At 33.2% G+C, this 17,869-nt stretch overlaps 1 protein-coding gene across 1 annotated transcript; it reads left to right on the forward strand.

Moving 5' to 3' along the window:
• The first annotated feature begins 10,388 nt into the window (after positions 1-10,388).
• LOC123664970 lies at positions 10,389-17,486 on the forward strand. Its single transcript, XM_045599339.1, has 7 exons — positions 10,389-10,552; positions 12,854-13,069; positions 13,369-13,503; positions 13,791-13,928; positions 14,939-15,059; positions 16,105-16,217; positions 16,296-17,486. The coding sequence occupies exons 1-7, from the start codon at positions 10,529-10,531 to the stop codon at positions 16,953-16,955; spliced, it is 1,407 nt and encodes a 468-aa protein (XP_045455295.1). The 5' UTR covers positions 10,389-10,528; the 3' UTR covers positions 16,956-17,486.
• The last annotated feature ends 383 nt before the right edge of the window (positions 17,487-17,869 follow it).

The raw sequence follows: 17,869 nt of genomic DNA on the forward strand, positions 1-17,869 counted from the left end.
AAAAAAAATCGTATGCCAAGGAAATTTTGAAATAAAAAGATCGTACAGCTCTTTATGACTAAGTACTAATTTTTTATTATAAATTGTCAAAATTCGTTTAGTTTTAGAAAATAAATGTAATAAAACTATTTGTTACACTCATACAAAATTTTCTGTGGTCATATTTTTTAATAAAAGAATTTGTTGGGTTAAACTTCGTAAAATTTTCGTTTCTTCTTATTTGATTGCTTAGCTAATAATTTGCACTTACGTGTATCATTGGATAAACTGTTTCTAAGTTTTGTTTTGATTAAATAAACTTCGCTGAATGCTCGTTCACAATCTGCACAGTAATGGGGAACACATAACAAATTTAAAGCAAATTGAGCCAGTTTTTTATAATTTTTAAATTGTTTTTTATTTCAAAATGTGTTTTTTTTCAAGTCGCAATTAATACCGAAAGAGAAAATATCTATATCATATATATTAGTTTTGTTAGAAAGCAAATAAATACAGCTCTTATAAAGATCTAGTGACGCGTTAGGTAGTTGGGGTAGTTCTCCTAAATTCATGCTTGCCGGTGGATGACGTTTTTTTAATTATGAAATGCTTCCAGGTAATAGGAATATAAAAATCGTACATTTTGTGTACGATCTTGGTCTAGCGATCGTACATGAGTAAAAATGCAAAAAAATCGTATGAGTACGATTTAAATCGTACATCTGGCAGCCCTGGTATGGACCAGGGACACGAAAAAAGTATCGACACTTTGCTGTATCGAGTTCATTTCCATTCGATACCGATGCAAGTATCGTATCGAAAGTTTTAAATGAATAATATTACTTTTTTTGATTTTGGTCGACTAAAATTTGAAAACAGTTGTTCATTATTTGTACGATACTTTGAAGCGACGAGCTTTTTTTTTGGTCTCGACTAAAAATGTTTCGGTATTCGTACGATAATTGGAAGCGACAACCTTTTTTTTTGGACGTCGAAGTATCAATATTTCTAGGTAACGAGTACTTTTGTGTTTGTACTCGATACCTAGACGTATCGATACTTTTTTTTCGATACTACTCATGAGTACAGTATCGATACTTTGTATTCGATACCGATATACTTGAGTAATCGTAACCTTCGTGCTAACATGGTGCTTACTTTGTATAAGCTTCTTGGTGCTTCTTTGATAACCCATGGTGCTAACATGGTGCTAACAATCAATGTCAGACGTCAGTAAGTACAATTTCACAGATAACACCTATATATAGTGGTGTTCGCAACGGCTCTATATTTCCTAGTTTTCCAATAACAACACTAAAGAGTATTATACGGCATAATGCTCAACGTTGAATATTTCAAATACAGTAATGCTTCGAACAATCGAGCCAAAATCGAGCACATTCAACTTCCTAGTTTTCAATTACAGTAATAAGCGCATTATGCGGCATAATACTCAACGTTGAATGTTTCAACTACAGCAACGCTTCGTACAATCAAGCGCATTCAAACGTATTGCTATTGTGTGATACGTACAACGGTACAATCGATTCGAGCTTAGTAGCAGAATATTAAGAAGTATTTTGTTTAAAGTTTGCATTAATTGAAAAAAAGTTATATTATATCGTTAGTAATATTTAATTGTTGAAAAATATTTTGTGAGATTCTTCATAAAAAGGTGGTCTTCGTAAAACTTGAGTTATCTTTCTTTCGTAAATCTTGAATTGTAAGGAATAAATAAATAACGATGATCAATGAGGAACGACAACGAATTACTAACTAGGTAACATTGTAGGGATGTTCATGTTAAAAAAATTTGGATATTTTTTTTCGATGTAATATATCGTAGTGTTATATTGATACTTTGCGATATATCGAACAAATATATCGATATTTTAATAATATCGTAAGTAATTATTTGTATTTAACTAGTCTATAATATTAAATATGGATCAGATTAATTATGAGTAAACACACTTTAGAGAGAAGAAACAAATCAACTTTATTTATAAATCATACGAAAAAGAATCCAATGAAAGATTTATAAATCCCAGTACTTTTTCTCTAAACCGTTGCAAAAACAAATTTTTATTTACCTTTTGGCAATCTGCATCTCTGCTGTGTAAGAACCTAACTAGCCGCCATAGTTAAACATTTAAATGCCACATTGTATCACGTTGGGAACTGTATTTTATAGTCTGTCTTCTAATGGGTTTTCGTTAAATCTAGTGACTGGAGCGCTCAAATAAAGCGATAACTTATCTGAAAGACTTTCATTACTTTTATTTGTTTTCCCATTTCGCTGGATCACTTTATGGTGATTACTCCAGAGATCCGATGATAAACTAATTTTTTCTGAAATGTCAGGCAGATTCCACAGTAGATTCGTCTTGCTAATTTATTAAAATCATCTCTTTAATTTAAAAAAAATGAAATGAAAAAGAAACTTCATAAAAGTTTTTGAAATCTTGGGTCTAATATTGTAGCAATAGCTAAATATATATAGTTCAATGGCGCCCATTCGTTTCTTAAATTCGGTAAGAATGCGTTTTTGTACCTCCTTGATTAATCAATATTCCTATTATTATACCTTAAATATTGATTTTTTTTTGATCTGGTAATTTTCGTACATAGTACATTTACCATTATCAAACGGGAGAAATTTCTTCATATATTTAAAGAAACGGGAGAAGCTAAATTTAGGAATCATTCAGGGCAGGAATAGATATAGGATATTTATGACATATAGATAATAAGTATATAAAATAATAAAATATACATTCAAATATATTACCTATATTATGTATGTATGACACACATAATATAAAAACTAAACCAGATAACGCCAGATACATATTTAATGTGAAAAATATTTAAATTTCTATATTATTAATAATTATATAATCTGAAATTATTTTATATATGTAATATTTTTTTGTAAATAAAAGACAAGGAATTGAGGTTGGAAAAGGGATTTGATATGCTAGTGAGGATTTCAAAAAATCGATACGATTATATAGAGGATAAGAAATGAAAAAATAATTTATATCACCTGTTTCACAACCACAGAAACAAGAAAAGTCGTTAGTAATTTTAAGCTTAGAAAGATGAGCAAGTATACAAGTATGGCAAGTATGGTAAGTCTCAATCTTGAAATGATACTAGAGCACCTCCTAGTAAAATTCATTGAGAAGAACCATGTTTTTAATAAAATATCAGGCTGAAGAGAGTAATAATAATTACCTCTTTCTTTACTACTTTTTTCCCATAATGTTTTCCAAGATGTGTCCAAATCGAATTTAGGTATTAATAACTAATCTGAGCAGTAAATCTTATACTGAACAAGGTCACCACATGAAATCGCTTCATTAGCAAGAGCGTCTGCAATAACATTTCCTTGGATTCCAGAATGACCAGGAATCCAAGAAAATTTAATATTATAATTTTTTGATAAGCATGTAGATAGCAGTTTTCTTATATCAAATATTATGGGATTGTGCTGCTTAATTTCAAACGGGTTCTTTTCTAATGCTTGTAAAGAACTAATTGAGTCTCTAAAAATTATTGAGTTATTAAGCTTCGCTAATATTATATATTCTAAGGATTTGAAGATACCCAAGCACTCTCCAGAAAAAAGAAACAGAAGATTCTGGTGGGAGTTTTACCTTCTGTACAATTTTATACTGACGGTGAATGATTCCTACACCTACTGTACCGTTAACATCATGTTTCGAAGCATTAGTAAATATCAGATGGGAGTTTTAAAATTTTTGTTAATAATTGCATTAAATTTTTCGTTAGCTATTAAAAAATCCGACTTAGGTATACCCATATTCAATATTTGTGGCGATAGTTCAGAGATTCGTAGGGACAAGAAAACAAAGGTAGCATGTTAGATTGATATAAAGCATGCAGAAAGAGATTAGAACTTATAATAGCTGTTGACTAAATAAAGATTGGATTTATGAATCCAGTACGATGAATTCGACACAAAGTAAGCTAAAAGATGAAGTTTTTCAATAAGAGGATGATTGGAAAGCTGTAGACGGCGAAAAAGAAATTTATCAGACAAATACTGACGTCGTAATTGTAACGGGGGATCGCAGCATTCGATTTGTAAAGCGTTAATTGGGTTAGACTTCATTGCCCCACAAATTATTCTTAAGCATTTATTTTGAATTTTGTTCAACATTTTAAATCCAGAAAGAAGACCCGGTTCTAATAAGAAGGATCCATATTCCATGACACTCCGTATGATAGCATTATACACAAGTTTAAAATAAAAAGGATGGGCACCCCTCCAAACTCCTGCTAAACACCTTATGATGTTAATTATTTTTTACACTTACTGGCAATAAAATTGCAATGAGGAATGCCTGTAAGTTCGTTGTCTAAAATAACGCCTAAAAATTTTAAATCTTGTTTTTGTGGTATAATGGTCTCATCGTAATAAACGTCAATTGGAGTGATTGATCGCATATGGGAGAATAAAACTACTGAACTTTTAGATGGGGACAAATTCAGACTATGATCATCAAGCCATTTTTTTTAAATATTGAATAGAGGTCGTTAACTCTGTACATGCTAATTCAATGTTTTTACTTTCTACATATAATAAGTGCGAGGAGCATAACCTATCCATAAACCCGAACAAAATAGAATTAGTAATATTCATGAACAAACGAGACTTGGGAAATTACACTCTACCTAAACTCCTTAACTCAACCCTGAATCTAACCACAGAGGTAAAGTATTTGGGTGTAATACTAGATAATAAGCTAAGCTGGTCCAAACATATAGAAAATAAATTAAACAAAGCCAGCATCATCTTCTGGGAATGCCGCAGGATGATTGGTAAGAGTTGGGGACTTAAACCCAAACTGACCCTATGGCTCTACACTGCGGTCATTAGACCCATGATCAGCTATGGAGCTGTGGTGTGGTGGCGCAGAACACTCCTCACCACAACGCAATCCAAGCTACAAAGCTGGTAGAAGTTGGTGTGTATGGCAATCACGGGCATCATGAGTACCACACCAACAACAGCAATGGAGGCCATGCTAAACATTCTGCCAGTTCACCTATTTATCCAACAAGAAGCTGCAATTACTGCAGTAAGATTAAAGACTCACAAACTACTGTGTTCAACAGGCATACCACACATAAAGATTCTGGAAGATATAGCCAAAGACATTCCGTTAATGGAAGCACCAAATGACGGAATACAGATCAAATATATTTTTGATAAAAAATACAAAATATAGCTGGAAGAAGATTCACGCGTAGCCTCAAATGGGCGAGAGCTGTGTATATTCATGGATGGTCCTGAAACGAAAACAGGGTCAGGAAGCGTTATCTTCTCGGAAGACCTAAATATTAATATATCACTACCCATTGGTACCTATAACACAGTGTTTCAAGCAGAGTGCTTGGGTATACTGGAGGCAGCCAGAACAATCGGAAGAAGGAACGTAAAGGATTCCCACATCCGTATATTATCAGACAGCATGTCAGTACTACAGGCACTAGATAGTAACTCAACCACCTCAGGTATAATCTATGAATGCCATAACACCCTGATGCAGATAGGTGAAAATAATGACATCACACTGCGATGGATCAAAGGTCACAACAACACACGCGGTAATGACAGGGCAGATGAGCTAGCAAGAAGGGGGTCAAGTATGACGGCCTTAGGACCCGAACCGATTATACCGTTATCTTCTTGCTGGCTCAAAGGCCAAATTCGACAACGCATGAAACGCAAACACATCACACTATGGTCCGAAGTTGAGGACTGTAGGCAAGCCAAGTTGGCGGTGTCAGAAATTGATGCCAAATTGGCACGAATTCTAATAAATCTGGACAGACGCCAACTGAGACAAATAACTGCGGCACTGACTGGGCACGGTCCGTATAACAAACATCTATTTAATATGGGCATTACCGACAGTACCCTGTGTAGAGCTTGCATGGGAACAGAAGAAACGGCTACGCATGTACTTTTTTACTGTCCAGTGTAGCGGCTTACTGGGCATAACATCTTGGCTCCCTGAAAACACTTCCGGAGATCTTCAAGATGCCAAAAAGACTTCTAAAGTTTCTGGAGGAGCTTGGGTGGCAAGAGTGAATCGGATTACTCCCACACACGCAAAATAGGCGCAAAGTCGTCGATTTGTGGAAACCAGCCCTTGTTAACCATACCATACCATACCCTACATATAATAACAAATCATCCGCATATTGCAAAACCTCAATCTTTCTATCGATAGTTAAGTCTATATCATATGTTTATAAATTACACAACATGGGGCTCAAAACGGATCCTTGTGGAAGGCCTTTAGAAAGAACTATATTTATATTTTTAATCGCTGTCAATAAGAAAAATAGATCTATCATTAAGCATATTTATAATAAAACAAATAATTTTTTGGGGGATCTGTTGGTATAGAAGTTTTTGTTTAAGAATTGGGATCACAACATTGTCATATGCTTTAGATAAATCCAAAAATGCTACAATGACAAAATTATTAACAGAAAAAGCTAGCCTCATATCAGTTGTAAGTAAACTAATATTATCTATGGAACTTATGTTTCGTCGAAAACCATTGAGAAACCGTTGCTTTCGACGTACTATTCGAGATGATTCTTAATTAATTGTTCGCAGATTTTTAAGAGAACAGGCGAAAGGGCAATAGAACGATAAGATAAAGCAGAAGAGGGATCTTTATTAGGTTTTAATATTGGAATTATGATTTGTGATTTCCAATTTGAAGGAATGTGAGCAGATTGAAAAATAGAATTTATCAAATTTAATTAAAATGTCAAGCTTATGTCATTTAAATGAGTAATGAAAGAATAATAAATTTCATCTAGTCCAGGTGCAGAATCTGATGTATGTTCTAAAACGTTCTTTAATTCCGACATGGATAAGGGAGAGTTTGATTCAGATGATTCATTGTAAACGGCACCATAATCATTTAAGTTATCTATACAGAAATTAACAGTTGGTGGAGAAATTCTATCAAGAAAATGGTCTATTAGAAAAGATGGAAAGGTTGGAGATGAGGAGGTATTATAAGCTGATATTTAACTGAGGTAGGGCACAGCAGGAATTTCCTGCTCAAATTATTGAGCAGCCCGACTGGGGTAGTACCTCGACCTTACAGAAGATCACAGCAAAATAATACTGTTTTCAAGCAGTATTGTGTTCCTGTTGGTGAGTAAGGTGACCAGAGCTCCTGGGGAGGATTGGGGATTGGGTCGGCAACGCACTTGCGATGCTTCTGGTGTTGCAACCGTCTATAAGCTACGGTAATCTCTTACCATCAGGTGAGCCGTACCATTGTTTGCCGACCTAGTGATATAGAAAAAAAAAATCTAAATCTTGTAATGTTTTTCCAAACAGTGGATGAGGGAGTATTGGGAGATAGAGATGCGCAGAATTTTTGCCAACTGTCTCTTTTTTTTTCTTTTAAAAAGTAATTTTGTTTTGTTTGTAATCTCCTTTAGTGATAAGAGGTTCTCTATTGTCATATTATTATTAAATATTTTTTCACAATTTTTTCTTTTATTTAAAAATTCTTTACGTTCAACATCCCACCATGGAGGACTTGAAATATAGGAGCCCCCGTGTTTTTTATTAAATACTTCATTAGCACTCTCAATTAATGCATCCAAAAAAAATTGAGCATAACAAGAATCTCTAATATTTTCTGATTAAGTTTTAAATCAACCTTATTACTAAATTGATTCTAGGTATCAGAATTGGCTTTAGATATATTGAATTTAGGAGGTCATTTTGTACAGTTTTTAATTAATTTATCAAGAGGAAATGAGGTTATAATGGGATTGTGATCACTACCGAATGTGGATGATGAAACAGAACTTGACAGCTGAGATGTAAATTGGGGTGAACAAATATATCAACTACAGTATTTCCTTCGGATAGGTTTATACGTCTAGTGGGATTTCCATTGTTAATAACACATAAGTTGTTTCTGTCTAATATGTCTAAAAGCTTATTACCATAACAGGTTGTCATGGAGCAGCCCCAAGACTGGTGATGACAATTAAAGTCACCATTTATAATTAATGGTTTAGGAAGAAATAAGAATATATCCCCAACTTCATTTAATATATTAATAGAAGTATGTGAAATATATACAGAAAGAAAACAAATTTTATTTACAATAACAGCTAAAATAGAAATTTCAGGACTATGTCATCAGGAATGGATACTATATTAAAAGGATAGTCATTTTTAATGAGAAGATTTACACCGCCATATCCATTTGATCTGTCTTCTCTGACAGTATTATAATTTTTAATATTTAATGTAAAACCTGGTCTTAGCCAAGTTTCACATAATGAAACTAAAAAATTAGATCACTTTTCTTATTAACTATACTTCTAGCGTTCCATTGTATAATTTTGTTGGCCATTATTTATTTTAAGTAAATTTACAAGTAACTCCATTAAGGGGGCAGCGATGGACGGTATATTATTATTGGTCTGGGCAAAGGTTTGTAATAAAGGTATAATATCTGATATTTTTATGTGTTCTTGGGTGGAGGGAGTATCATTTGTACTTGGACTTGACTTTCAGACAGTATGACTATGTCGTCCGCAAATCTGAGATAGCTTAGGTAGCTGTTGTTTATTTTTATGTCTCTAGTTTTCCAGTCTGTGTTTCGAAATACATCTTCTAAAACCGCAATAAACAATTTAGGTGACAGAGGGTCCCCCTGTCTAACCCTTTTTAACCGACTTCCAAAAAAGGAGGAGGTTCTCAATTCGACTGTATTTTTTTTTTTTTTTTTTTTTTTTTTATGTATGTTACATCAGAACTTTTGACCGGGTAGACCGATTTCGACAAATTTTGTTTCAATCGAAAGGTGGTGTGTGCCAATTGGTCCCATTTAAATTTATTTGAGATTTAACAACTACTTTTCGAGTTATATCCAATAATGCGTTTTTACTTGCCGCTTTTTTCGTCGACCTACGTTGTATTATACCACATAACTTTCTATTGGATGTACCGATTTTGATAATTTTTTTTTTGTTGGAAAGGGGATATCCCTAGTTTGGTACCGTAATAAGGAAACTAGGATCTGATGATGGGATCCCAGAGAAATCGAGGGAAACTCTCGAAAATCCGCAATAACTTTTTACTGGGTGTACCGATTTTGATAATTTTTAATTTAATCGAAAGCTGATGTTTATCATGTGGTCACATATAAATTTTATCGAGATCTGATAACTACTTTTTGAGTAATCTTTGATAACGCGTAGTTGCTTGACTATTTTTTCTTCGATCTGCGTTGTATTACTTGTCAATGTAATTGAAGTCGGTTTTTTTTTCGTTTGCGCGCAAACACAATTATTTCCATATTAATTGCATCACCTGTAGATTCTAGCATGACTTTACTTATGCTGTTGTCGTATATGTATTTTATAATGTTTATATATTTCAAATTTATGTTTAAATATTTTAGTGATCTCCATATAGAGTTGTGGCTTATGCTATCAAATGCTTTGTTATAGCCAACAAAACCTAGATAGAGTGGCTTATTAACTCTTCGTATTTTTCTATAACCTGTTCCAGTGCCTGTATGTGATCTAGTGTGCTAAACCCACAGCGAAAGCCAGCTTGTTCTATTGGTTGTGCATCTTCAATCTCTTGTGATATGCGTTTAAGAATTATAGATGAGAAGATTTTGTATATGTTTCCTAGTAAACTAATTGGTCTATAGTTGTTGATATCGAGACGGTTTCCTTTTTTATATAGTAGTATGATATTTGATGTGCACCATTGGATTGGTACGATTTCGGCTTCAAGTATGAGATTGAACTCCTGGATTATCCAGATTCTAAAATAGGCTGCTTTGCCATTGAAGTATTTGTTATATCTTTACCCTCATCAGATTTATCGGACTCTATACAGCGACATCCAATGTCTTTTTGGTTACGTACATTTTTTCTTTTCTTTTTATTGCAATTTTTGCATATTTTATGTAAGCGACCACGTTTCCACGTGGATCATTCATTAAAAAAAAAAAAAAAAACTTACCAACAAAGACTGCTAACTAATTATAATATATACAAACTAAATTAATAAAAAAAAAAAAACTAACAAAATTGTTCCGAATGAATAAAATAGAAAAAACAATTATTAAATGAAGAACACAAAAAAAAGACAACCGCGTGCCTTGAAATTTCCCGCCGTTTTTTTTTTTACTATCTTTTGATTAAATGGAATGTGACATTCGGTATATCGGATAAAATATATCGATATTACATTCGATACTAGATGATTCGATAATATCGGATTGAAGCGATATATCGCGTACATTTATCGATATTTTTTGAAATATCGATTTATATCGCCCACTAGTCACTACTACAACACTGATTTTTGCTTTTGTAATGTCGAATTGTTGAGTCGGCCATTTGTAACAACCACAGCTGTGTTTCGTTTTTATAACATCGTGTCGTCTGCTTATAGATTAATTTAGTTTTAGTACATTCTTAACTAATAAAAAATTACAAAATGGTAGAAAAAGGTGAAATGAAGGTTCGTATATTTTGTATACATACCAATAAAAAGCTGAAAACTTCCATTGTTTCAACCTAGTCGGTTGGTCCATAGTTTTTTAGACGTATTTTGCTTATATGTGTATTTTTATTTCATTATAATTTTAATAATTTACTATTACATTGTTATATCTTTATTCGATTTGCATGACTTAATTTGTTGTACATAATGTTATCTTAATTATTTAAACGATAGTTGTTACTACACTGGATTTGTTTTGAATGCGTTTAAAATCAAAATTCAAAACTTGATTCAAACGTTAATTATAATTTATTTTTACCATGTGGGTATATTCATTTTTCGAACTCTTAATAAACGTGGTGATCGTATGTGTACATTATTAATATACATGTCTCAAGATAGAGTGAGACCACACGTGAAGTACTACATTAAGTACCTGAAGTACTTGAAAATCTTAAAGCCATAATGTTCCTACATATTTAACATTTAAAGTCCTAAATCACTGTACTAAAGCTACTTGTACAAATGCTACTACTTTATTTTTTAAATTACCCAACATACATTAATTTTGTAAAATTTTAGTTTAAAGCTATAAGGTAGTTTTAAATTTCTTTGATAATGTACCTATATATTATAAAAATACGCTGTTTTGAAAGTGCATAAGTTATGTTGTTAATTACTAACACAATTTAATTATATTTTAGTTTCCTTAACAACATTTTTAACAAGGCCTTTTCCTTAGTTGCCATGCTTGTTTTTTGTGTCTTGTATTAAAATCATTCTCCAATTAATCTTTTGGAGTATTCAATTAAAGTTAATAATTATCAATGTAATATATAAATAATAATAAAAAAATAGAAACATTTGAATGTGCATGTGGTGCAGTTTGTAGTGAACCTCCTTTCTGCTCTGGAAATCATATGTTTGATTCCTGCCTCGAGTCGGGGTATAATATAGATATTCCTTTATATGTGTATATTTATAAATTAAAATAAAATACCAATAGCAAGCATTAATTTGCTTACCTGAGGAACAGAAAACATGTGTGTATGTTACATATATTTTTATTTATTTATTTAGTATCTCAGTGCTCTTATATATAAATTACATAAAAATACATTTATATTTATATAAAAAACTCTTAATTTTAAACTATTTACACTGTAAAAAATCAGCATAATTTCATTTTAAGAAATGGTTTTGTCAAAGCCAATATGTTTGCTTATGTATAAATTTCATATAATTACTAGCTGACCCCGCTAACGTTTTGCCATATTTTATTAACCTTCTCAATCCAAAAATAGATGTTGGCCTATTCTCCGACCTACCAGAGATGCACACAAAATTTCATAATATTTTATTAACCCTCTCCCCCCCCCCCCTTATAACTTAGGGGTATGAAAAATAGATGTTGTTTGATTTATCAGACCTACCCGATATGCACACAAAATTTTATGAGAGAGCGTCAAGCGGTTTCGGAGGAGTTTAACTACAAACACTGCGACACGAGAATTTTATATATTAGATAAGTTCTGCATAATGTATTTAATAGTCAAAAAATATCTTTTTATGTGTAATAATAATTGGACATTAGTATATTAGATTCTTTGACCATAAAATAGTATTTTTAACATAAATAAATTGTGGAAAAATTAAAGGGGTATTTATTTAAAACTTTAAATAAAAATAACAAATTATAAATTAATGAATAACAAACTTTTCACAATTTCAAACTGACAGATAAAATTATTTTAGGTATAATGTTAAGTTTTAAAGTATTTTTACAATTATTGTTTTTGTTAGGTTAGGTTAGAGAGAATTAAGGGGGGGGGGAGAATTAAGGGGGGTTAATAACATATATGGCAAAACAAGAAAGAGTGCAGAATGCTAATATTTTTCTAAAATTATACATAAAACTCACATTAAATTAATAAAAAAAACATAACACACTCTACCATGTATTTGACACACACACGTGCATATTATACTATTTTGTTGATTGTCAAAGTCTGTTGTCAAATCGGTTTATTTTTTTTAAAAAGTTCTTTATTTTCATTATTTTTTGGTTTTATTTAATTCAATTTTTTAATTGTGGTCGAATTTCGACCTCTGGGCAACCACTAGTGTTGTTCAAATATCTATATCGTTATCGGAAATTTCATGTCCATAACATCTCTGACAATACAAGTTCTTAATTATGTAGTTTTGAGGATATACTTAACAAAAGGAAAGCTATGAAGTAGATATAAGAAAAAATTCTCTGAACAAACTTTAAATATAGATGTGTTCTCTTATATTGTATTAATATTTTGTTAACAGGCAGAATCTTTACTGAATCTTGATGACCTTCTACAATGTCCAGTGTGCTACGAAATACCTTCAGGACAGATATTTCAATGCAACGAGGGTCACCATGTTTGTGGTCGATGCAAGATGCGCCTGGACGTATGTCCTGTTTGCCGCGCATTATTTTTTGGCACGCGAAACTATGCGATGGAAGAATTAATAGCCAATTTTAGAAAACTACGTGCTTTTGTATGTTTAATATTTTACATATTTTTTCTTCTTCTTTTAGTTACCAAAATGTTTAGTTACCAAAAAAGAAGGGTTCAATGATCTTCAAGCTGCTATTTGCTTTAATATAGCCGACAACCCAGAAGGAATGTGAAAAAGTAGAAAGATATAACCACTAAGACAATAGAAACACTAAGGTTTTAGAAGGGATTTCGTGGTGTAAATCGGAAATCCGCCTATTTGCAGTAAATGAGTGAGGGGAATAAAGTCCAGATTCTATTATAGAATCTCTTTATTGAAATATAATTATATGTTTGTAGAAATTAGGCAGCAAGGCTACAACAGGATCTGGTTCTTCAGAAAACAGCACACCTGCTAAAGAGACAATTTTAGCAGAATGTGAAAATGATACTAATGAGGATGAAGAAGAAGAAAATAATTCTAATGTTACAAATGTTAGTTTCTTCAAACATTATATGTTACCATATAAATTGACCTAAAAAGTGTTTTTTTTTAATATATATTTTTTAAAATTGTCTACGGCTCTGGTGTAGTCTTAACCTACATGAACAAAGAAGCCTATACCCAGCAGTGGGATGTTAAAGACTGAAACAGCTTAATTTTTTATTATTAATTGATAAAACGTGTATATTATATGGTAATAACTGAAATATTAATTATATTTTTAATAACTGAAATATTAATTTTATTTTTAAAATGGTTAAAATATTATAACTTTTAGGAAACAACTCAAAGAGCACCACAAGCTTGCAAAGGTCTTTTTCGTTGTCTTTGTTGTAAAAATGGCAACGGAGAAAGATTACCAGCTGCACGTTTACTTAATCATCTTCGTTACTTTCATTCTCCAGATTTACTTGAGGTAAGATTTTATGGAAAATAAATTTATTGCTTCATAATTCGAAAGCTTCAAATTAACGTAAATGTAGGCAAGTGTGATTTAATTATCAATTTATTATACATGTGGAATTTTAAAAGGTTCATATTGTATAAAGCTCGCTTTATACACAAGTATAAAGCAAGTGTTCACTCCAAAAAGCAATTGTTCTAGCAACCTATTACAGATGGAAAGCAGAGGAGGTAAATGCACAATTATTAAAAACAAAGCTATTATAGTAATATAATTGTGTTTCGCTCGCAAACGAAAAAAAAAACCGACTTCAATTACATCGACGAGTATACAACGTAGATCGAGAAAAAATAGTCAAGTAACTACGCGTTATCAAAGATTACTCAAAAAGTAGTTATCAGATCTCAATAAAATTTATTTGTGACCACATGATAAACATCAGCTTTCGATTAAATTAAAAATTATCAAAATCGGTACACCCAGTAAAAAGTTATAGCGGATTTTCGAGAGTTTCCCTCGATTTCTCTGGGATCCCATGATCATATCCTGGTTTTCTTCACCCGGTTTTATCATGGTACCAAACTAGGGATATCCCCTTTACGATAAAAAAAGAATGATCAAAATCGGTGCATCCAGTAGAAAGTTATGCGGTATAATACAACGTAGGTCGACGAAAAAAACGTCAAGTAAAAACGCATTAATAGATATAACACGAAAAGTAGTTGTTAGATCGTAAATAAATTTAAAAGGGACCAAATGACACACACCACGTTTCGATTAAAAGAAAATTTGTCGAAATCGCTCCACCCAGTCAAAAGTTCTTAAGTAACATACATTAAAAAAAATACAGTCGAATTGAATACCTCCTCCTTTTTTGGAAGTCGGTTAAAAATAAACAAAATAACTATGTATATGTATTTACATACAAATCTTATTAGACTATATAAAATGGGGGATACTTTTTAGAATTTAGGTAATTTAAGCGAAGGAAAAACAAAGTTAATAATTAATAAAAATTTTAGGGTCGATCTGAAAATGGAGAATATTTACAAGCATGGCAGATTTCAACTATACCTGGTAATGTAGTGACTGCTGTCAGAATAGCTGATATGGGTATATTCTTTCTGACTATAGAAATATACAGTAAGTATTATTATAATAGTTAGAAACATTATCAAAACCAAAAAATTTAGTTTAATTTGTTAGGTGATAAGTCTTACACTATACCGATTTTTGTGAAATTGCTCATAAATACGTGAAGCATAAACTTTGTACCCCTTATTATTACGAAAATTGCTCGAATGGAAGAGTATAAATTTTCGCACACTTCTCTTATATATAAAATTGTCGTGTCCCATTGTTAATTACCATACTCCTCCAAAACGGCTAGACCGATTTTTATGAAATTTTGTATGCATATTGGGTAGGTTTGGGAATCGCCCAACCTCTATTTTTCATACCCCTAAGTTATAAGGGTAAACAACGTTTTCGCGGGGGTACGAAAAGTACTTACATTTACAACAGTGCACTTTGAAAATGGTAAAAAGTGAAAAAAAAAAATAGTAGGATGAAACCCATTGTAAAAGGAAGAGAATACAACGAAAATGAAAGGAAAAATAAATTACGGGCGATCTGAGGTCGGAAAGTTTGTAAGGATAAAAAACGGTTTATCTCGTTTTCCGGCTAAGCTATACAGGTCCTGTGGAAAAAAAGTTTATTAGCAAAAGTTGTACGTGATAAAAAGATCTACAACTATTGTGTTAACATTTTTTTCACATAACCTCAAAATTCACGTGAAAAATTAAAAAAAACCAAGTGTTTGGTTTGTTATTTTCTTTTACAATTTTTTTTTTTTTACGCAATTTGGTAAAAACTTACCTTTTTATGTCCCAAACACACTGCATGCAATATTTCGAAAACCACTTTTTACGAAAATTGCGCGGACGGAGGAGTATCAAGGTTCGCACGGTAATAGTTTTATTATTTAGAGGAGTGCAGAATGCTATTTTTTTTAAATTATGCTTAAAAATACATTATTAACTAAATAAAAAAAAAAAAACTACAGACACTACCATGTATTGACTCTTTGTTTAATGTTCAAAGTTATAATTTAAATTAATTATGGCTGAATTTCTACAACTGCGCGACCACTAGTTTCGATAAATTTGTGTATTTCTTTATTTTTCAGACGATTCCGTTTGTGCGTGGCTGAGTATGGCCGCATCGCCTTGGGTAGCTCACACGTTTAATTATACAGTTACCATTTGTGGTAATGACCGTGAAGCTATATTTTCCGATAGCGTAAGTAAACGAAAGCATCTATTATTATAAATTCTATTTGATACAAGTTTTTCAAATTTTAAAATATTTTTTTTCTAGGTATGGTCAGTGAAATCTTGCGAAGGTACATTAAAAAAGCGCGGACACTGTCTATTAGTTAAAGAAATGGATGCGAGGGCGTTGCTCGCCGCCGCCACGATCAACGGCAAGTTGTCGGTGCGTCGCACGCCCCCCGACCAGATCGTCAACCAAGCGCAGCCGCGCGCCGTCCTGAGGATCGCCAACCGCGGCAACAACCAGAACAACTCCGACTTGGAACCTTTTCTACGGGACCTACAGGACGACGTCCAGAGATTGTCTCGAGCGTTCATTCGCGAAACGCGCGCTCTGGTGCGTTCCGAAGCCGAAATACGATCGAGAATCGATAATTTGTCGAACACCAATCCGACTCCGTCGAGAGATCGCACCCAGGAGCTCGAAATGGAATCGCAGGCTCAAGCCGGTCAGACGTCAAACGACTCGCACCTCTCTCGGAGCGCGCGCAGACGCTTACGACAGCGCCTGCGGGCGGTTCTCAACGGGCCCGCCGCGGCGCAGAGCGTGGAGCAGGAGCCGCATGGCGACGGGGACGCGCCGCCCTCGCCGCCGCCCGCGCCCCCCGCGCGCCCCGCGCCCTCGAGCGGGCCCTCGCAGCCCGCGAACGGTACTCGCAATAAGAAAAAGCGCCGTCAACGCAGACGAGCGACTACTCGTTCTTAAAACTTATAATAAGTACCTATTTGAGAATCACTATGTAATGTTACGTTACTAGTTACTGTTTTACGAGTCTCTGAAATTTCCTCTGGGGTTCTCCTGTGTATAATCTGTTTTAATTGTAAATATTTTCGTCGTTTGACATCGCAATCTTTGCAAGTGCTGTGATAAATAATGTATACTGTGTTCGTGCAGTATACGTATGATACTACTTAAATAATTCGTTGTGCAAAATATCCCCAGAGTGAGTATTTAGTGCTTTAGCAATTACATAGATGAATTATGATATTTTTTTTATAGATACATTTCACGAATTGTTAATGACGAGCATTTGTATTATTTTCATTGTGACTCATGAGGCATTATTGTCCTTATTAGGAAATAAATAATTTGACTACTAGAAGTAATAATTAAATGAATTTGCTTTTTTTTTCATTGTAATTGCAAATTCTGATGTAGAATTAATTTTACTGTTTAATAATATGTTAATCAATTTGATAACAAATAGTTATCATTTTAATATAAGTCATTACACAATATATTTGTTTTATTTAAATGCACTTTAAACGCCCTTCTCAAAAAGTTTGGTATCAGTAGAGATTTTAAGCTCTCTTTGTCCATCACTAGCTGACTAGCAAAGTCGTTATTGACTAGGAGCTGAATAAAGGAGTTAAAATTCGTGCACACAACGCCGTCTCCGTGCTCCTACCGCGCCGCTGCTTCAAGCAACAATGACTCGTGCATATGGCGCCCAAACCACAACAAAAGCTGTATAACACTTCAGCCTATCACAGTTCACCGCTGGATAGGCCTCCCCAAGTTCGCGCCAGACATCCTGGTTTCACGCAATCCTCATCCATCCTAAACCGGCAATCTTACGTCTTACGTACGTACGATCGTCAGTTGAGCGGGCCGGAGGA

The sequence above is a fragment of the Melitaea cinxia genome, chromosome 2, assembly GCF_905220565.1.
Source record: "Melitaea cinxia chromosome 2, ilMelCinx1.1, whole genome shotgun sequence".
NCBI classification, from domain to species: Eukaryota; Metazoa; Arthropoda; class Insecta; order Lepidoptera; family Nymphalidae; genus Melitaea; species Melitaea cinxia.